Source organism: Monodon monoceros, unplaced genomic scaffold (genome assembly GCF_005190385.1).
Source record: "Monodon monoceros isolate NGI ecotype Baffin Bay Population unplaced genomic scaffold, NGI_Narwhal_1 Super_Scaffold_18, whole genome shotgun sequence".
NCBI classification, from domain to species: Eukaryota; Metazoa; Chordata; class Mammalia; order Artiodactyla; family Monodontidae; genus Monodon; species Monodon monoceros.
In genome coordinates this window covers 74,655,770-74,676,769 of record NW_021703774.1, presented here as the reverse complement: position 1 = coordinate 74,676,769, position 21,000 = coordinate 74,655,770, and the positions used below count along the sequence as shown (strand labels likewise).

General features: G+C 47.7%; 1 protein-coding gene across 2 annotated transcripts; it reads right to left on the bottom strand.

Moving 5' to 3' along the window:
• Window positions 1-442: 442 nt before the first annotated feature.
• On the bottom strand, window positions 443-16,383 carry GJA5 (gap junction protein alpha 5). 2 transcript variants are annotated; one of them, XM_029231176.1, is made up of 3 exons: window positions 16,283-16,383; window positions 3,784-3,879; window positions 443-3,576 (listed from the first exon to the last, which is right to left on the bottom strand). In XM_029231176.1, exons 2-3 carry the CDS (start codon window positions 3,845-3,847, stop codon window positions 2,771-2,773), a joined length of 870 nt encoding a protein of 289 aa, XP_029087009.1. In that variant the 5' UTR covers window positions 3,848-3,879; window positions 16,283-16,383; the 3' UTR covers window positions 443-2,770. The 2 variants fall into 2 exon arrangements, with proteins under 2 accessions (XP_029087009.1, XP_029087008.1); XM_029231175.1 differs by having other exon boundaries at window positions 443-3,879.
• Between the last annotated feature and the right edge of the window lie 4,617 nt (window positions 16,384-21,000).

The window sequence follows — 21,000 nt, the reverse complement described above, 5'->3', positions numbered from 1 at the left end:
CTCTTCCAAAGAGATGAGATTTCACCCAACGAAGCCAGTAAGAAGCTGCCCACTGTCAGAGAAACTTCCTGGAACTCAGCTTCCATGTCTGTAAAATGGGGATACCCAGACCTATTTCACAGTGTCATCCTTGAGGTCTTCACTTCTCTAAAACCTTAGCCACTCTTTAAGGCTCAGGTCAGGTCTGTCCTCTTCTATGTAGTATTTTCATATGTATCACTTCCTGGAGCCTTATAGTTCCTAGAATTGATAATCAATGAATTCCTATTTCATTCTATTCTAATCGTTTCCTCTATGTGGTTTAGTTGATCATCTTAGGTAGACTGTGAGCTCCATAAAGGCAAGTTCTGTAACCATCCCTCAACATCCCAGGTTTTCAAATACTATGTATTCAACATAGCAACAAAAATAATGAAGATAATAACAATAATAACCATTTAATGACAGACTATTATTTCCCAGGCAGTCTGCTGTACTCTTTATAAATAGTATCTCTTTTAACAACATATGAGGTAGATATTACTAGGTTCAGTTTACAGATGAGAAAACCAAGCTTCAGAGATTAAGTAGCTTGCTGGAGTCCAGCTGTAAATGAGCAGCTGGGATTTTCACGCTGGCGTGTGTGATTCCAAAGCTCTTTGCAATACTGATCGACTGGTGACTGGCTCCAAGTGCTCCCCTCCCCCACCAAGTCTGCCATCCTTCTCTTGTAGTCACAGCATGAAAGGGACACAAAGGAGAGATAAATGTAGGGCCAGACTTTATTAGGACAAACGACACATATTATTTCCTTTTTCCTTCCTGAAAGCCCCATCATCAGGACTGATCTCACAGAATTTCTAATCCAAGAACACTCGTTTCACAAAACAAACACACTTCAGAGATGGAAGGAAAGAGAGTCTTTTTTGCTTTGTTTTGGAGAGAGAGTCTTAATGCCAGTGCCAGAGAATAGATTAAAAGGTGTCCCCTCCAGGAAGCTGGGATGACCAGTCATTCTTCCCTAAATGGCATCCCAGTCAGTTTCCTCCACCCCTCTACCCTCATCCTTCTCTCCACCCACCAATAACAACCAAGTATCAGCAGAGGGGCCCAGAGATGGGCAGGTGGGGCAGAGGCTGAAGCCTCCTTCTGAGGCTTCAGCCTCCTCTGTCCCAACCTCTCATGCTTATCTATTTAGGTTAATGACACTGAAAACAGTGAGGCTCAGCCCCTCTGCCAGGCATCTGGAGGAAAGGGCAGGAAGACACAAGTGTCTCTAAGGCATGCTTTCCTTACTTCAGGACTTCCCTCCCTTTCACCCAGCTTATCAGCATATACATACACACACAAACACACACATGCATCTTTAAAAGTAACTGCCTCCCTATAAGTTTCGGCAGCCACTTCTGAGCATCCTTTACCTTCATCCAAAATGGCAACCACCTATTACAGATGGACTGAAGAGAGAAACCTGGCCAGTTCCTGGGAAGGCAGGGCTTTTCTGTAGTCCCCACTGCTTTTTTGGCAGTCTCTTTAGGAGCACTGGGGAGACACAGGCATCTCTGTGCTCTTAAACAAGGGTCCTGCCAAGAGAGCTGGAGATTCCCTTTCTGCTTTCATGCCCCTGCTAAATCCTCCAGGGAAAGAGAGATATGGGGGCCTCCATAGTTGTCATCACACCTCCTCTTGGCACTCTAAGTTGGCAGTCAGCAAGGGAAGCAAACAGGAGGGAAAAATAGTTTTCCAGTATTTTCTCTCCTTTTTCATTTTTATCTTCACAGCAGAATTATTTTTTTTCCCAAGGGGAATCTGAGAAGCACAATGCCCTCTTTGTTTTAATAAGACCTGGGGAAATTCCACTGGCCTCCATGGCTGGTGATCTGGTCAGAATGTGAGAGAGGATGATGGCTTCTTGGGCATTCTGGTCAATAAGGTTTTTAGGGGAGCACTGGATGGACAGCCAAGGGAGGACTGGAAGGGATGGTTTCTACCATCAGGTTGAACGGTAAAAGAGCTGCAGGTTGATACGTGGTGGCAGGAATGCCAGTGGAGTCAGTGTGCACAGTGACTCCCTAGGAGAGCTTTTCAAACCCCCTCCCCGGGCTCGTTGTACACCCTGGTAGAAGGAAAGGCTGCAACATCACCAAGGTGAGACATTTGCCAGAGGTACATACCAAGGCACTTGTAAAGTTGAGGCTGCTGGTCGAGTTCTAAGGGACTCTTTTTAAGTAAGACTGGGTAGAGGGAGGGGCAGCCAAGGGCATCCCATGGCGACCTGACCACCACCCCAAGGTATGGTCCAAGGAGACAACAGATTCAAGAGCACATATAATGCAAGTTCCTTGATTCATGCTCATTGCTGGCCGGGAACTTTGGGCTCTTCCTTGCAGGAGGAAGGGTGATCGGGTCAACGACGCCAGAGGGGCTTAGAGAATCCATCTGGTGTGTGGCTGGTATGTAGAGAGTCATCCTATGCCCCTGGCTGTCCCTCCCAGGTCAGATTTGCCATGGTCCCCGTCCCTTCCTCTATCCCATTCACTGAGTAATATGAAAGGCTTCACTGAGGATTCTGAGTGGAGGGTGAAGGAGCCTGGGTAGGTAGCCATGTCTCTTACTGCACCCACAAAGACCTGGTCATAGCTTCTGGAAAAAATGAGGAATGCCATTGAGATCCAGGGCCCAAACTGAGTAGCAGTGATGAGAATGAGAGAGATGGGGTCAGAAGGGACACAACTTCCCTCTCTGAGCCTCCTTTGTTCCCACCTGGTCCTGGTTCCACCACACCGGTGGGTCACACTGATAGGTCATCTGACCTGGCCTTGCTGCTGGCCTTGCTGAGACGGCGCTTGTCACCCTGGTAGCCATGGGGGAGGCGGTGACCTGGGGAGCCTTCATTGGGTAACTCAGGCTTCTGGGCATAACGGATATGAATGAAACCCTCTCCGGGAATCTGCTCCTGGCCTCGCACTTGCTCAGTGGCCAGGTTATCTGTGTTCTGCTGCGAGGCCATCTTGTTACTGAATGGATTGAAGAATTTCCCCCCAGGGCCATTCTCCAGGCACTGACTGAAGTCAGGGGGTGGTGTGCAGCTCTTGACTATGCGGGCAGAGGGACCAGGAAGCTGGCACTCATCCATGCCCTGCTGTGACTTGACAAATCGCTGTTTGATCTTTTTCCAGCCCAGGTGGTAGAGTTCAGCAAGGCTGAGGAAAAGGGACAGTCCGGCCACAGCCAGCATAAAGACAATGAAGACATTCTTCTCCGTGGGCCGGGACACATAACAGTTGACAGGATGGGGGCAGGGACTCCTGCGGCAGACGTGCAGGGTGTCCAGGAAGATGCCATAGAGGAGGTACTGGCCCACGATGAAGGCCACCTCCACGGTGGTGCGGATCAGGATGCTGCAGACGTAAGTGTTGAGCAGACTGCCCCGGAGCGGAATCTTTCCATTCGCTTCTTCCCAGCAGGACAGCTCTGTCTTCTCGGCCACTGGGTACTCGTAAGAGGCAGCGCCCCGAACCTCTTTGGCCCTCGCGCCCTCCCGTAGCTTCCGCTTCTCCTGCATGCGCACCGTGTGCACGGCGTGGCCCAAGTACACTAGAGAGGGTGTGGAGACGAAGATGACCTGCAGCACCCAATAGCGAATGTGCGAGATGGGGAAGGCTTGGTCATAGCAGACGTTCTCGCAACCAGGCTGAATCGTATCACACTGGAAATCAGCCTGCTCGTCCCCCCAGGAGGACTCGGCAGCCGTGCCCAGCACCAGCATGCGGAATATGAAGAGGACGGTGAGCCAGACCTTACCGATCACCGTGGAATGCTTGTGTGCTTCCTCCAGGAACTCTCCCAGGAAGCTCCAGTCACCCATCTTGGCTCAGCAGAAGACAGATGCCAAGACTCCTGCAAATGGGACAGAGAGAAAAACAGAGGGATGCTTTCTGCAAACATCTGGAAGGTCCAATCATGCTCTGTGATTCCACTGACCCATACCAATGCGTCCCTTAAGAGAGCGCAGCTTAGAAGTCAGATTCACCTAAAAAGCTCTCTTCCTCCTCCCCCACCCGCAGCAAAAATGAAAGAGAAGACAGAGTAGTCATGATAGCAAGATTAGAGCATGATTCCCACGCTTTAGTGGATACAGAAATCACCTGAGATGTGTGTTATAATGTGGATTCTGTGCTGTTATCTCCAGAGGTTCTACTCCAGGAGGTCTGAGATGGCCCCCAGGAATCTGGATTTGCAGCAAGCAGCCTAGGTTATTTTGATGTAGGCAGTGAAAGGACCTCACCCGACAAACACTGGAGTAGTGGAAAGAGCACAGGACAGGAGCCTGCAAATGTGACTCTGGACATTTACCTCACTGAGTCTGTTTCCTTGTCTGTAAAATGGGAATAGCTACACCAGAGGACTTGGAGGGTTAAATGAGATGAGGTATGTGATATGCTGAAAATCATAATTCACGTGTTCCATATGTTTGAGCTGCTGTCAGGAGGAAAATATATATATATATATTTTTTTCTGGCTCCAGAGGCCAGAACTAGGTGGAAGAGAAAAAGGTGAAGGTGGGAGAGGCAAATTTGGCCCCTTAGGAAGCATTTTCTGTTTCTATTTCTATTTCAATAACGATCAGAGCCATCCAGCATGGGCCAACTCTATCGGGAGGTGGGAAACAAAAACATTCAAAGGTTTCACAGGTTCCCCCAGCTGGTTAGCAGCTGGCAGTGCTGATCTACACTTCACTGCAGTGCAGCCATTCCAGCCGTACAGCTCAGCTTGTCTTTCTGCAGACAGAAGGTTCCCACACACAGACCTGCTCACCCACACATCCAGAATAAACGCCCCAAACCTTTAAGTCCCACACAGAACCTTCCCTCATCAGGCCCTGGCATGCTTCTTCAGCCTCATTTCCTGCCTATCCCCTTCAGTTGCCTTTGTCGTGTCCAGCATGCCAAGTCCTGGAAGTTTCCCAAATGCTCTCCGCTCAGCCACCTCCTACATGCTCCCTCACCTCTAGCTGAATCCTATTTACCCTTCAAAACTTAACCCAGTCATTGCTTTCCCAGCCCTCCCTGCTTCCTCAAGCTGAGCATCTTCAGCTCTGTGGTGGCCCTGGGGACACTCAGTCCTCTCCTAGCACTTGCCATCTTGTTTTGTGATCCTCTGCCTGTCTGTGTTCTTCCAGTAGGAGCTCCTTGAGAACAGGAATTCTCTTGTCCTCTGTACCATCATCACCCGGCCCAGAGTGGGTACTTAGTAAATCTTAGTTGAGTGAATGAAGGAGGGCGTGGCAGGCACTGGTGTTTTCTACCCCGTGTTCCCCTGTTCCTTGCTGTGTCCCATAAGCAGGGTGAGAAGGCCAGCTATCACTTTCTCAGCCTCCACTGCAGTTAGTTCTGGTCTGTGAGGTGTGGGGAGAGTCTGATGTGGAAGGAGTGCTCTAGAAAATGTTTTACCATCCCCCAGTAAATAGAGCCTCACTTGAAGTCCTCTTCACCCCCACGACTTCCTGCCTGTGGACAGTTTGTGTGAGTCAAGATGCCTGAAGCTTCCCAGAGAATCTCAGAAATGCCAACCAGTGCCCTGAGGCTTCTGAATCAACTCTTGAATCTTCTACCTCCAGAACTCTTACTTGATGAACAATAAATGTCCTTATGGCTTAAGCCTTTAATCAACCAGTCCTAATCAACAGAATGACCAAAAAAAAAAAGGGGGGGGGGAATTGAAGGTGAATATTCTTTTCTTGGAACCTTAAAACCTCGGATTCTGATGGGACCTTAGAGGTTGTCAAGTTCAAACTTTAACCTTCACATGTTTGCTGCCAGTGTGCCCCTGATTCCTATCCTATCCCGGTTCCTATCCTTATGCATATGAGGAAGGACAGGGCGAGGTTCCATATTTCACGGTTCAGGCTTTGGCTTCTGAGTTGATACCTTGACAGAGACCAGCCTCCCGGCTCTGTCTTCTCCCAGCCCTCCACTCCCCAACCCTGAGAGTACACAGCGTCCCTGGGAATGAGAGTCCGTGAGTAAGCGGAAAGGGCCTTATCTCTGTTCCCTTCTATATCAAAGACCCTTCCAAGTCTTGAGCCCTTTCCTCTGGTTTGTGATCAGACATTTGCCCTTTTCCTCACATGATGAAGGGCCCCCTCCATCGCCTCCAAAAGTGGAAAATTGTGGAGCGTTAGTCCAAAAGGAAAATGGCTGATTAGATAAGAGTCTGAATGGTCTGTGATCCCTTCTGGGCACGTGTACAGTGCTCAGCACCTTCAGGGTCATCAGCACACATGTGAAGGCCAGGATGTGGCGAGTGTCAGAGAGAAGGGAGGGAGAGAAGGGGAGAGAGGACGAGCAAAAAGAGGGAAAAGACAAGGGGGAGTTGGAAATGGGAGAAAAAGAGACCCTGTAACCGTTAAGGGAAGTTAATTTGGGGGTTAGCTAAATGGAGTTCAAATCCCTGTGAATATCTGCTGAGCTTGGGGAAGTTACTGGATCTGTGTCTCAACTTCCTCACCTGTGAAATGGATATACTGTTATTTAGCTCATAGAGCATTATGAGGCGATAGGTAAAAAGCACTTAGCACAGTGCTCAGAATATAAGAACTGAATAAAAGGCAGCCATGACTAGCAAAGAAAGTGGTGGGGCAGGACAAGAATAGGAGAAAGTGGAAGGTAGAGAGATGTGCATTACCAAGAAGAGAGAAACAGATGGAAGAGAAGAAGGGGAGAAAGCCAGAAGGAAAGAGAAATGGCAATCAAAAAGAAAGAAAGAGAGAAACAAATGTTATATTCTTCCAGGATTTGGGGCAAGTTTTCCAAACTCTCCTCAACTTCTGAAGATTTTTCCCTTGATCTTCTGACTCTGTCACTCATTCCTTGCAAGTCCCCAAGGAAATATAAAAATAGTTCAAGGCAAAGAATGTGATGCTTTGGTCTAGTCTGCCAAGAGGCTTGCCTGCTGACTGCCTCACTTGTAGTCCAAGGAGTCCCACCTGGAAGAAGTAAAACACAGGTACAAGAAAGGAACATCGCAGAATATCTGAAAGACAGTCAGGATGCCCCATCGGGCGAGAACAAGAGAAACTTACCAGCTGGGGAGGTGTGGGCTAGGGCAGACCCCGCGGGCCCTGGCAGCAGTATATAAGGTGAAAAACCTCTCGTTTGCGACATCCTGGATGACTCAAACAAGGTCAGAGAAACTTAACATTGCTATCGTGTACCAGCTGCTCAGCTTATAATATGAAAGGTCCCCGGCTGAAGTCAGTTTCCCAACACCTCTGGGTCCCTTTGGGCCCCCGACAAACTCAGCCAAAGAAACTTGTAGATTAGACACTCATTGAGTTTTCTGGGTGTACAGCACATAAAACGTTTTGTAGATTATTATCCATTTCTTGGCAGGAAGTGTGTTAGGAGGGGCAAAGGCAGCTGCCCATGCCATGAATAAATTCTGTCAAATAAAAACGGTAGTATACCCCACTGCTTTATCTGTGACCTTCACTGGCTTCCTACTGCTTATAAAGTCCAAACGATTTAACTTGCACTTGAGACCCTCCACAGCACAGCCTCATCCATTCTATTTCTGCTGTTCCCCTCACATACTCAGTATTTAAGCTACACAACTCCCCACACGTGTATTCACGGCCCACAGTTTCTCACCTCTTTATCTTGGCTCCCCATGTTGCCTCTGCCTACGATGTCCTTCCCTTTCGTTCATTCATTTAATAAGTTTGTTGAGTGGTTACCAGTTACCAGGTATCATGCAATGATGATGGCACTGAAGATGCAACAGTTAAAAAGACAAGCAAGGAGTCCCTGTCTTTACTGAGCTTAACTGCCTTTATTTCCCTTAATTAAGGAGAGAGAACAAACACATAATTGCAATAAAGCACGATGTGTGTTGACATTAGGGAGACACAGGGGGCTATGGGAATGTAAGGCAGGTTGACTCTGGTTCAGGGTGGGGCCTGGACCCTCCATAGAGCCCTGGGTAATTGAATTCTACAGCCCTTTGCAACCGATGCAAGTCCTGAAGTCCCCAAGGCAAAGAGAGATGGTCCCTAGAACCTGGACAAGAACATCCCAACTCTGAACGTTCTTTACTCCAAGACCTTCCACATCCTCTTTTAATGTGTCATGTCCTGGGACGAAGCAAAAATTTTGGAGAAGTCATTAGGGACCGTCTTTGGTAATAGTAACATTACACCTGGAGAAGAGGGAAAGGGCCAAAGGAAGGTTTTTGTGCATAGTGAGCATGAATGATTTTGTTCCTTTACTACATGTATTATATGGCTAGAAATAAAATTCAGGGTCTACGTTCCCAATCCGGTGCTCCTCCATGTTGGCACTGTTGCCGCCCTAGGCAGCCAATGTTTTTAAAGACAACCAATTTAGAGCAACCCAAATTAACATGAACTCATAGCCAGCACCTCTTCTTCTGACCCCACAGATCTAGGTGGAAATGGAGACGTCTTTGCAAATTGCTTTCATACCTCTTTGATGTCTCCTGAACTCTGAAGATGCTAAATTACCATGCAGCGGGCAGGATACATTCCCACACTGGGTTATATGCTGCCTTACACTTGTTCTCCAAAAGCTTCTTGTCTAACAGCCAACCCGCAAGTATTTTTTCTAAGTCCCTACTATGTGTCTACTACTGTGCTGGGTACTGAAATAATACCTCACGGGTCCCAGGCCTGGCAAATACTAGGCACGCAGTGATATCTGTTAGATTAATAAACAGATCAGGCATGATTCCTGCCCTCAAGGATTTAACGGCTTTTTCCCTTAGATGGGTAGTAGACTTCTCAAAGTCAAAAGCCTGTCTTCTGCTTTGTATTCTTATTGCATTAGGCTTTCTCGTTAGGTGCATTATAAATGCTTTCTTAATAATTGAAAACAAATGTTTGGTCTAGCAGTAAGATCGCATTACCTCTGACAAAGCCCCCAAATGGGGTGCGGACATAAGGCACTGCACTCGGTAGTCACCCCGCTCGTTGCAGTCCTTTAGTAGTGGTGCAGCGTAAGCTAGGCAGGCTGCAGGTGACAGGTGCGCCACCCAGCACACAGCTGAAACTGCACCCCCGTCTCTCCTGCTCAAGAAGGCATGTTGCAAGTGAGCAAGAAGCTACCACGGGGATGCCTTGAAAATTCTCTTCCTTCTGTTGATTCTGGTTCTGTCCTCTGAAACCAAATATAACAGCCCTTACGATATACTATTTGACAACAATTTCTGTGCCCCCCCCAAGTCAGCAGCTGGGCCTTGGGTTAAATTGTAAAACCATTGGGATTTCACACACCTAAGGAGAATTATTTGTTCTGCTGACTGTGTATTATCTCTCCAACTCAACCCTGAGTCCTTGAAGACAAGCCCCATAACTGTTCATCACTGGATCCTCCCCCTGAATCACCTTACCCTCTCTTCCCCCTTATTGCTTAATATCTTGCCCTGCACCTGATAGGTTGATTCATGTACATTTTGGGGGGGATCTTCCCAGACCGGGGCACGAACCCATGTCCCCTGCATCGGCAGGCGGACTCTCAACCACTGTGCCACCAGGGAAGCCCTCGTGTACTTTTTAGAAACAACAGTGGATGAATGACAGCATTCAGGTCACTCAAAACACCTAATGCCACTAGAGGCACCTCCCTGGGAAGCTGGCCCTAGGGACATCTGCACAATGACTATGGTGACCAGGACACCAGGGAGAGAAAAGCCACTGAGCTGTCCTTCTGCCCATGAGAGAGTCCTCCGCTTGGCTGAGCAGGACTGAACATGTCTAGAGCAGAGACTTGGTCACCATGGATTATTCCTTCTCTGCCTCCCCCACATCACTGCGAAACTCACCCAAGTTTGTCAACATTAGATTTTAAGACCACTCTGCAGAGGCTGAGTCTAATTCTGGACAATGACACATGTACTGGATAGTATCTAACAGACCTCTGGTTCTCAATAAAGATTGTTATTCACAGTAATAGCAACAATCCCCTGGGCCCGTGCTCTAATTCCTCTCACCATACAGTGGAATGTGGCAAGGGCAGGGTTGACTTGCTTCCCAATGAAGAGAATTCTGTTGTAAAAGGACCCAAAGGGCCTCACTCAAAAGGATGCCTTAGACATGGTATCATGTCAGTGCAGCTCGGTTCAGAAAGTGTTTGTGCACCCCAATGCTACACCAAAGGTGGCTTTATAAAGTGAAGATGCCAACTATAACCATCATCTTGGAACTCTTTTGGAGCTTATTCATTGATGTACATTTTTCTAATCTTCCCTCACCCCAGTAGTTTCTCTCTAAGATGGATATGTAGGGAGGATTACATGAGAGAGTGGTCTTGGTCCTCAGCTACCTCATTAATCTTTATTATCCTTCGAGATTCTCAGCTTCATTTGCTAGTTTACCCAGAGTTACACAAAAAGAGAATTTGAATCTAGGTGATAATAACAATAATTATAAGAAAACCTAACACTCATTGAGACCCTTCTATGTGCCAGATACTCTGCAAGTTTCTTGATATATATATATTCTCATTTGATTCTCACAGTAATTGGAGGAACTAGGGACTGGCCCCGTCCCCTTCTTACAAGGCTCAGAGAGGGTGTTTTGAGCAAAATCATTTGAGGATGACTTGCTAGTAAGTTGTCACCAAAGCCAGCTGTTGTCTCTTCTGACAGTGATGCCCCTGCCTTAAGAACTGCACTAGATTCTATCTAACTCACCTTAAGTTCCTTTCTTTGAAAAGCCTTACTCATCAAAGGCTGGCCTCTGTTACACAAGATAACTGCCACAGGGATATGTGTGAGATAACTATTAGAATACAGAGTTGATTTGTGCACGGTTAAGGGTAATTCTTACATTTAGAATTCTCACTCTTTTCCTGATTTAGGTTTGGGGTAGCTACTTCAACCAGATAGATGTATGATATACCTACAGCTACCGAGCTGGGCAGTGTGGGCCTCAGAATGAGAAGTCCAGAGGGGGCCTGCACCCCTGAACCTTGACCACTAGAGAGGGGAGAGGGAGCTAGAGATGAGAGAGAGGGGAAAAAGAGACAGATGGAGGAGATTAACTATCACTTTAGTTTTCCTGCTACTCCAGCCAAGGGCAGATAATTAACTCCTCTTTAAATTTAATCATTTGATTATGGCAAGGACAGAGTGGTCCACTCAGAGATCCTGCTGGCCGACAGTTGTTTCAAAGCCAAGGAGGTAGAAGGGAGCAGGCAAAGTAGAGAAAGAGAATTATGCGAGGATAAGTAATTTTCTTCTTAAAAAGTTAGAAGAAGACATATTTACAAGGAATGGATGGGAGGGGCTGGCAAATGGAGATATTCAATTACAATGAAATATCAGGAGGTCTTTATTAATTACCAGAAGGGGTTGATTAATACCTATGCAGTTATTAATGAAAATTATATTTATTAAATGCTTTATTATTTCCAACATCTTGTCATTGATTCATAGTAAAGTAAAGCTAAAAGGGATCTAGGGATCGAGCGAACTCAACCCCTTATTTCTATACAAGATGAAGACAAGGGTCCGGGGAAGTTAAGTAATCATAATAACAGATATCACTAAGCTGAGTGTTTTCCATGTGTGAAGCATTTTATAACTATACTTTCTAACTCTTACATGACATTAACATTACTTTCTAACCATTACTTCAGCCCTGCTAGGAAAGCAGTATTATTCCATTTTACAGCCGAGAAAACTGAGACTCAGAATTTAAGTAACTTGTACAGAGTCACACAAGTAGCAAATGCTGCATCAGGGACTTGAACCTGGTCTGCCTGGCTCCTGCCTTTCTCTCTGTGTCTCTTAAAGGGAAAGAAAAGCAAAGAGGCCCTAGGACTGATAGGACTGACAGCTGGTGACAAACCTGTGACCAGAGCTCCAGCGTCTTAACCCCCCAAGCAGATCTTTTCCCGTAAGAGGCCCAGGGTTTTTCCTTTTAGCCTCTGGCTTGTGGACTGGCCATCCCTTGCATATGCTGTTCCTAGAATTGATGATCACGTGGAGGCCTTCAGCCCAGAGTGGTCAGGATTCCCAGACTCTTGAGCATCTGCCACCATTTGGCCAGAATTCACATATAGAAAGTTATTTCCTTTTTTAGCCAGTAAGTGTTCTTGGCTGCGGCAGTGTCGACTGCCGGGTTCTTGGCTGGCCGAACAGCAGGCTCTGGTGTTCCATTGATGTCAGATCATAACAAGAGCAATGGGAACAGAAAGAGTTAGGTGGTGGGACTCGTGCTTCCCAGGAAGAGTGGGAATCGAACCTTGCTTCCATCACCCTCTAGTTGTGTGACCTCAGGCAAGTAACATAACCTCTCAGTTTCCTCTACATCTGAAAAAAGGGGAATGTTTACTCATGGGGATTGAACAATGTGTGAGTAAGTGGAAACATCTAGAACAGTAATTGGCACATAGTAGACACTCAATAATGTTAGTTCCTTGTTTTCTTTTCTGCCGTTTCCGGTAAAAACTCCTCTCAAACATGACCCAACTAGTCAACTTGATGCAGCATTTGACATGCAGCAGGCCGGTTAGAGGGACACAGCAAGGACGCCCTATGTGCCACCAAGTGGGGGAGGGTGACTATCAGAGATGGGGAAAACATGGGCAACGGGAAGGATATTAATTTAACTCTAAATCATTTATTTCACTAGGTGGAAAGAAGAGAGGCAGGTGGAGAGGAAGGGAGGTGTAGAGTCCCGCTCCAATCAGGTCCCTTGTGTTCTCGTAATTGGTCGAGCCTGCCCCTGAACTTTTCTTTAACTCGAGCTTTGGGGCCTGGAGATGGACTCCACATGAGTCCATATTATAAAATATGTGCTTCATATAATTCCCTCCTTCTGAGGAGCTGCAGCACTTTGGAATCTGATGACCAATCCAAAGGCATGTCCACGTGTGTAGGTTTGAAGCTGGCTCAGTTCTACTTGAAAGAGAAATAGGAGGTTGTCTACTCTGTGATCTGAGGAGAAGAGGCATCCTGACCCCTAAACACACCTGCCCTCTCCTGAAGTCCTGAATCATGAAGATGCCAGGTTGGGTTAAGATTCTCTAAGTCCTCTGTGGACAAAAGAGCCTCAGAAGGGAGGCTCTTTCTGGTTCCAGCTATTTCTTTGTGACTCTAGTCAAGACATTCCCCCTCCCTGAGCCTGAGTTCACTCATGGGTAAAACTAAGTGGTTGAGCTGGATGGTTGCTAAGGCCTTTCCAGCTCTAAGTTAGAACATCTGGGGAGTTTGTGACTCGCCCAGTTGCAATGGTATGGCAAATTAGTGGCAAAGTGGCAAAGCCAAGAGGCAAATCCAGATATTCTGACTCCCAACTTAGAGGTCAGCAAAAGTCAACCCAGAAAAAAAATCTGTGGTCATAAAACCCAAGCAGTACCTTCTCAGAATTTCATGTCATGGTGAGCCTTCACTGTGGAAAGGCCTTTGCATCAAATGAGTCTCAATTCAAAGAGACTTGGACTGAGCACCAGGTGACCTGGATTCCACTCTATTGTCCTGTTGTTCATTGAGCACTTACTATGGGGTAGCCATTTAAAATACATTATTTTATTTAATCTTCATAAAACCTCACAAGGAAATTATTTATTATTAACCTCTTTGACAGATGAAGAAACTGAGGATCAGAGACATTAAATAATTTTCCCAAGGTTTACACAGCTGAAATTCTAACCCAAATGTGATTCCAAATGCCTAGGCCCTTCCTTCTGCCCTACCCCTGAATCAGATAAACTCTAAGATCCCTCTGTGTTATTTCAATACCTCTGATTCTGAGACCTCCTGACTCCCTTTCCTTATGAAGGTGAGTGGATTACTGAAGGCTGAATTTTTCTTCCCCATGAGTTGCTAAAATGTCAGAAACGATTCACGAAGTGGCATCAAGCGGTCATTTGCCAGGAGCCAGCAGCTTCTGACTGTAGAAAGGAAGTCACCTTCCTTCCTAGGAGAACTGAAGCTTTCCTGGGAAAGTGGGCATCTCTCCCCTTCAGTCAGTTCAATCCTGGAGCCCAGAGTGGAGCCAGTTGATACAGAGAGTTGCTGGACTCCCCGGTAGGGGAGTTCTTTCCTGAGACAGAAGGCAGAGCCTGGGCCTTGGGTCTCCCTGGCCCTAAGGACTGCAGGTCTTCTAGTTCCTGTCCTGATCGATCCACACAGACAGGCTCCCTGCCCTGTGTTAACTGGCTGGGCCCAGAGCGGGGATCAGTCAGGACCCAAGAGGCCAGGCTACCCTGCGGTAGCCCGGCTGGCTGCGAGAGCCCAGGACCCTCCACGGCATGTGCCCCCCACCAGCCGGCGGAGATGAGCAGGAGCAGGTGGGCAGGTGGTGTCACTACCAGGAAGCAGGATTACAGAGATGCTTCCACACAGGAAGCAGGGAGGTTTGGGGAGAAATGGAGGCTCAGAAAACACAGCCAAGGACGGAAGGCAGAAGAGCCCTAGGTGTGAGTGAACAGAGCGGGATGTTCTCCCAACTCAACTGGCCCTGACTCACTGTGTCATCTTCAACAAGTCACTTGCCTTTTCTAGGCCTTGTTTTCCTTATTTGTCAAAGAAGAAGTTGACTGGCAATCTAGGAGACCTCTTCCGGTTCTAATGGCCTAGGACTTTAGACCAGTACCTGGCAGGGGGACAGGAGTGAGGCAGTTAGGAGACAAGAACAATAACCAGTCTCAACAGCCCAGCAAGAACATCTCTGGGGTTCCAAGCCAGCGGCCAAGCTGGGCAACACAGTTGTGTTACTGCCGTGGCTCTCTGAACTTCACGCGTCTCGGGGAGGGGATGCCCTGAGGGTGCCGGTTTGGAAGCCAGGAAACACACGTCCCGGTACTGCCTGCCGTATGCCCAGTGGTCACTGGAGCTGCTCTACAGCTGCTGAGTGAGGAAAAGGCTTGGAGGATCAGCGAGGGGAGAAGGCTCCAGACAGCAATGCCACCGTGGGGAACCTGGCCGGAGGGTGGAGAGAGCTGTCCCACGAGAACAGGGTCTGGGCTGGGCTGTGACCCCAGGGTTAGTGGGTGGAAGAGATGGCGACCACTTGGCCTGATGATGTGAAAGTTAAGCTAGGATGCTTCTAAAGACCAGCTTGTGTCCTCAGCCGTGAAGCCACCACCCCAGGCAGAGGGGGGTGGCCTTGGTCTCTTCTCTGTTCAGTGTCACTGGCTTCCTCCCTGGCCTCCCGACCCCCTGCCCAGCGCTCCCCACACTGCCCTTCCTTCTCTTAGGCCAGTCGGGCCCGCTGTGCCAGAACTGTGCTCAGGAGACAGCCCAGTGAGATGCTGACGGGTCAGAACCAAGAACTCCTCCATTATGACAGGATACTGAGAAAGGGGGAAGAAGGAAAAAGTGAACAAAGGCACAGTAAGGATGTAAACTCCTGTGTCAGCCTCCCCTTTTGTAGTGGTTCTGAGGTGCAATTTGAGCTAAGGAATCTCAGCCTTGGACAGTGTTACTGATGAAGGGAACCAGAGGGATCCTGCTACTTCAAACCTTTCATTTTACAGATGAGGAAACTGAGGCCCAGAAGGGGGAACTGTCTGGCCCAAGGTCACGCAGCCCCTCAGTGCACCAGAGCCCAGGTCTCTTGGGCCCTGAGTCCAGGCTCCTTCACCACATGCTCGGAAGGGAGATCAAGGGGCTGTCAGGAACCTTCCTGCCCTGCGCCCAGGAGGAAAGGAGACCTTGCAGTGGGCACCTCTCCCCGGCTTCCTCTCCAGATCTCACCAGCCTCTTTCCTCCAACAGCAAGTGACCAGATTGCTCACAATGGACAGCGGGGACATGATACTCCGTAGGAAACTAAGCAGGGAATATTTTTAAACCATCCAACATGCCCTAGGGGGGAAAAAATCAAAACACTTTCCTAGATGCTGTGGAAAGCATTTCAAAAAGAATTCCAAGCCTAGAGGAAGCATGGTAAAACAGCGATGGCTGGGGTTTTTAAAGGGCCAATGCCAATCTTCACAAAAGTGCCTGGAAATGACCTGGTGTCCTGCTTGTAAGATGCCCCTGGAGCACAGCGCATCTGTGAGAGGTAGATGGACGGCAAAGGCCCTCCGCTTGCATTTCTACAGCTCCTTCTAAATTGAGTAAGTGATTTATCTGCTGCTTCATAAGCTGTTCTCTTTAATATACCCAAAGCTCACCATCACAGGGACTGCTGAGAGGGGCAGGGAGGAAACCCACAGGTGCAGAGAGAGAGTTTTGCTGTGATCCAGCAACAAAGCTGGAGATTCAAGGCTCTCTCTCTGCCTCTCTCCCATCAACTGGTAGTTTTATCTCTTAAAATTCAAGTTTCCCCTTACCTTCCTCTTTTCCTCCTGTCTGGAATTCCAGTTGGCTTCTTGGTTCTCTGGCCGCCTCTACCCCGCTGCCCACTCTTCCTTGCTCTCCAGCCTGTCGGTCGTTCCTCTCCCACCCTCTCTTTAATCGCTATCTGTCACCCTCCCTCCGCCCACTTCTTCCTACTATTTCTCTCTCCTCCCCCTTCCCCCTCGAGATCCCTCCCTCCCCTCTCTCTCTTGTGCTCCTAGAATCTTTGCTCATTTAAAGAGTTTTCTCCCGTCTACCTCCTTGCAGTCTCTCCTCACCGCGTTCTCCCCAGAAGGAGACTGAGTCCTCCTCCCCCACCCCCTGCCCTGCCCCTGTCACTGTCGCCACAGTCCTCCCGCTGGCCCCCTCTCCCTCCGGCTGGTGGTGCGCTGCCTCCCTAGTCTTTGCCTGCTCACCCTCTGCCGGGCCACTTTCCTGGGGCGTCAGCGGGAAAGCTGGCACTACCCTGGAGATCCCTTTTCCCCATCCTTTTCCTGTCGTCAGAAAAAAAGAGTGCTCATTCCCAGGGCAGGTCTTTTGGGAAACTTCTACTATGCCCACACGAGTGAGCTAAGACTCACAAATCACGAGCACCCACACCCAGAACAGACACCAGAGGTAACCTGAAAGCTCTAAAGGGCAGGGAGAGGGCATCTCCACTGGCCAGGACTTTCTCCTTCTCCTCTAATGAAAAGAGAGTGCTTTCTATGTGGCAGGCACTGGGCTAGGGGTGAGAGAGATATGGATATAGATATAATATTTTTATTTCACTTAATCATTCCGATGTCCAGTTCTCAAGGTAGACAGTTCTACATTTCACATTTGAGGAAACTGAGGTGCAGAGAAATCACGATCATGGTGACCCAGTTAGAAGTTTTAGCCAATGCCAAAAGTCACCTCTTTGCTCTTTCCACAAAAGCATACAGGCCTCCCAGCTGGAACTGAGCTGACGGAAGTAAGGCTGTCTCTTATTAAATCACATGTCACAGGTGGGCAAATCTGGAAACCGTGAGGCATCTCTACCCTCAAGCTCCCCTCATTCTCAACTACTTTCCTCAACTCCTCAACTTATATGCTTAGCCATGGACCCAGTTGGACCGTGATAAAAGTCAACGACAGAGGTGACTACGAGTGGACTGAAATCAGACAAACCAATGACCAAGATCCCACAGATTGTGAGAGCTAGAAGAAAACCCCAGAGATCATCTGGGACAGCCAGGAAAACTGAGGCCCGAAGACTCAAGGCCACTCGTCAATGTCACACATAGTACATGGCAGAGGCAAGACCAGAGCCCAGATCCATTCCTTTGCTCCACATCATCACGTTCACATATATTCACAAATATTCCAACAGTTTGCAAAACTTTGTTTCTTTAGTGGGTGATATTTTTCATGGGTGAATAAGCTTAGGATCAGCAAGAGGGGAAAGAACATGGGGCCAAATTTCCTGTGTCTAGGGAGACAGCAGCCCTGCTGAAAACAAACTCAAGATTCTTGATTCCTTAGCCAGAGTTTCCCCACCTCTTTTCCTATGTAGCTTCAGAGCAGGTGCTGGGACCAGACTGTCTGGGTTTGAATCCTGTCTCTACCACTTACCAGCTATGTAACAGTGGGCAAGTTAGCATAAACTCTATGCCTCTTAGTTCCCTCAACTGTAAATTAGGGATAATAATAACTACCTCCTAGGTCATCATGAGGACTAATGCAGATGTGTAAGGCACCTGTCTGGTACATGGTAAGTGTTGTGGATGTGACTGCAAAATACAATACAATACAATACAATACAATACAATACAATACAATGCAATACAATGCAATGCCTGCCTCCTCCTGCCTGTACTTCCCATGGCTGGTGCAAACTCCTGGGATGCAATTCAACATGTGAAACATAGGGAGCCCTGGTGATATCCAGATTCCTCTCCAAAGCAGAGATTTTCTCCACACTATGGCTTTGTCCTTACATCTCAGTCACTCGAAAAGGCTGTGGGTTCCTGGGAATACCTTATTATCTTCAGCCAGGAGATGGCCAGTTAAAGAACCCATAAGTCTCAGTTGAAGGATCATCTGAGAGTGGGGAAGTTTTAGTGGAGTATTAACTCCTAGGTCATCAGCTGTCAAAGGAGGGTCCAGCTGAGGGCGTGGCTGAAGGTGAAGAGAGAATGCCATTTTCCTCTGAGTGCCCAGAAGGGAAGAATTGCCGAGATGTAGGTACACCCAAGATCCTGGAGCAAGTGCAGGGCACAGAAAATAAATGCTTCCACTCTGCTTGGCAGGTAGAGAATAAGACAGTGAAGAAACTGGATGGGTTGCTAGAGGTGATCCAGGAGGTCCAAGTAAGTACTGAGAGAAGACTGAGTTCTTGAACTCAGATCATCCCAGCTCAACGAAGTCGAGCAGCCCTCCAGCCAGGTACTCTGCTCAAGATGGCATCTAGGACAGAGTGTATTTGATGTCCCAAAGCTAAGCTGCTTTGGCAAGGTCTTCAGAACTCTGGTTTATTCCTCACCATAAGGCCCCTGACAAAAGTTAGGAAACTTTTGTCATTTGGGCTATAGATCCAAGGTGATTGTCTAAAGGGGCTGAATCTGGCTATCACCACATATTAAGAAGGATGCCACGAGCGGATGCCCGATGCCCCGGAAAAGAAGGTGTAGGCAAAGAGCCAGGGGTGGGCACGGAGGTTCTGTCATGTCCTCCCCGTCATTCTCACGTTCAGCTTAAGAAAGGGTCTTAGGGGTGCCAAGGTCTGTGTTCCACTCAAAAAATATGGAGAACTCAGAGGATTTAGAGAGGAAGCCAAAATCTGGTCAAAGAATACCTGTAAGGAAAGCTGTAGATGTGGGCCTTCTATGGACCAGGCATTCTCACCTCACAACACTGCAAGTTAGATACTACGTTATTATTTCCGTTCTACAGAAAAGAAAATTCAGACACAGAGAAGTTTAGCAACTTGCCCAAGATTATTCAGTTAATAGGTGGAGAAAATGTCTGCCTGATGCTAAAGGCCAGGCACTTTCTCCCCATGGCTGTAAAGGAAATTCTCATGAAACCCGTTTATCTGGTCAGAGAGGGGAGCACGGGACCCTCCAGCTGGGAGCAAACAGGCCTGCAGGCGGCACAAGAAGGATGGGCTCCAGCCCTAGCAGGAGAGATTGTCTTTGACCATGACTATGAAGGTGGTCCAGCATCATCTGAGATTTCCGGGAAGAGACACAGTCACGTTTTCTACGAGTCTTTTAAAGGTGGCATTTTGAAAAGTGCATCTTTGTTGCGTCTCCTTATAGACAAGAGGGCAAATGAACAAACCTTTCAGTGTCTCCTCTATCCAATGAATCTCTGACTCTATGAGTTTCCTTCCCAAGACGGTGAGGTCCAGATGTTTAAAGAGCCACTTCCCTTAGTGCCTACAGGATAACGCATGCAAATAAGTTCTGCCCGCATCTACATGCGAGAGTGATGAGTCCCCCCGCCCCAGCCTCATTGGAGGGCATAAATGGGTAATTGGAGCCCTGGTTTGTGGGCTGAGGTCACACTTTTCTGCCAGTGGAGATTCAGACACCACAGGCATAAGCTGTCCCCTTTAAGACTTTTACTTTCCGGATAGTGGCTAAAATGGGAAAGAACACCCTGTTCCAAGAAGTAGAAAGCAAAAGAAACACAGACTTCCTTGCCCCTGGTACTCTGACCTATGAATCTACTCTCCACACATCTCTAGTTTTAGCCCCAAAGAAAAGGTCGAAGTCATATCCATACCTCTTCTTGGGCTTAAAGCAGATGGGATCTTTTGGGTTCACAAATTGAACTCTGTGGTGGGCTTGGGCCTGCAGCCTCCATGGAAATGGGAAGAGGAGAAGGAGGAGGGGGAATCCAGTATCAGCCAAGCCTGATTCTCTCCCACTGAAGTCAGGACATGAAGGCAATAGCTGGATGCAGCCTCACTGGGGCTCTGTGAGTCCCAGGTCCAAGGATTGCATCCTATGACAAAAACTGGGACCTTCCTCTGGGAAATCTTAGAATGGCATTTGTCCTCTAGATCTGAATGGAAGTCCTTGAAAGCAAGAAGACCGGGAGTCTTATGATATTTTGGTTGAATTATAAGCAGTGACTAGAATGTGCAGTGTATACTCGGAGCACACCTCTTTCTCTTCCAACAAATCATGCATCCTTGGTCTGCCCCCACCTACCCGCCTCACAAGGACTAAAAAGGGTTTGCTTCACCTTTATTTTGAAAGGTGTTTTCAGTCAAGTCCAAGATATGGTGCTAGGTGATCTACTGGCAAGTCTCTTAAAATACAAGGTCAAGAAACGTTCCGTCAAATATGCCATTAACACAAGTGCCCTGAGACAAATCACTCCAAAGTAGAGGTATTTCCTTGCATGTAAAATAGAGATACAATACCCCAAGCCTGTCTTAATAATTTAGCCAATAACATTCAAAACCTAATTCAAGAGCAAAAGTTTTACATCTCCTCCCAAATTAGTGTCTAGATTCAGCTCTGGCTCCTGGGGTCAAGTTATTAAAGAGGATTAGAGGCATTTAGAAGATTAAGACTATTCCCTGTTTTGTTTTGTTTTGTTTTTCCCAAAGGTAAGTCTCACATTCAGTCAGCTAAGTACTCAAGGTAGAATAGACAGAACTTGGGGCAAAAAAGCTTGTGGTTAGAGCGCTTGGGTTCAGATCTCGACTCCATTCAGCAGCTGTGGGACCTCT

What these genes read in the sequence shown, in the direction of transcription:
- GJA5 (XM_029231175.1), bottom strand. Translation starts at nt 3,847, where the DNA reads ATGGGTGACTGGAGCTTCCTGGGAGAGTTCCTGGAGGAAGCACACAAG.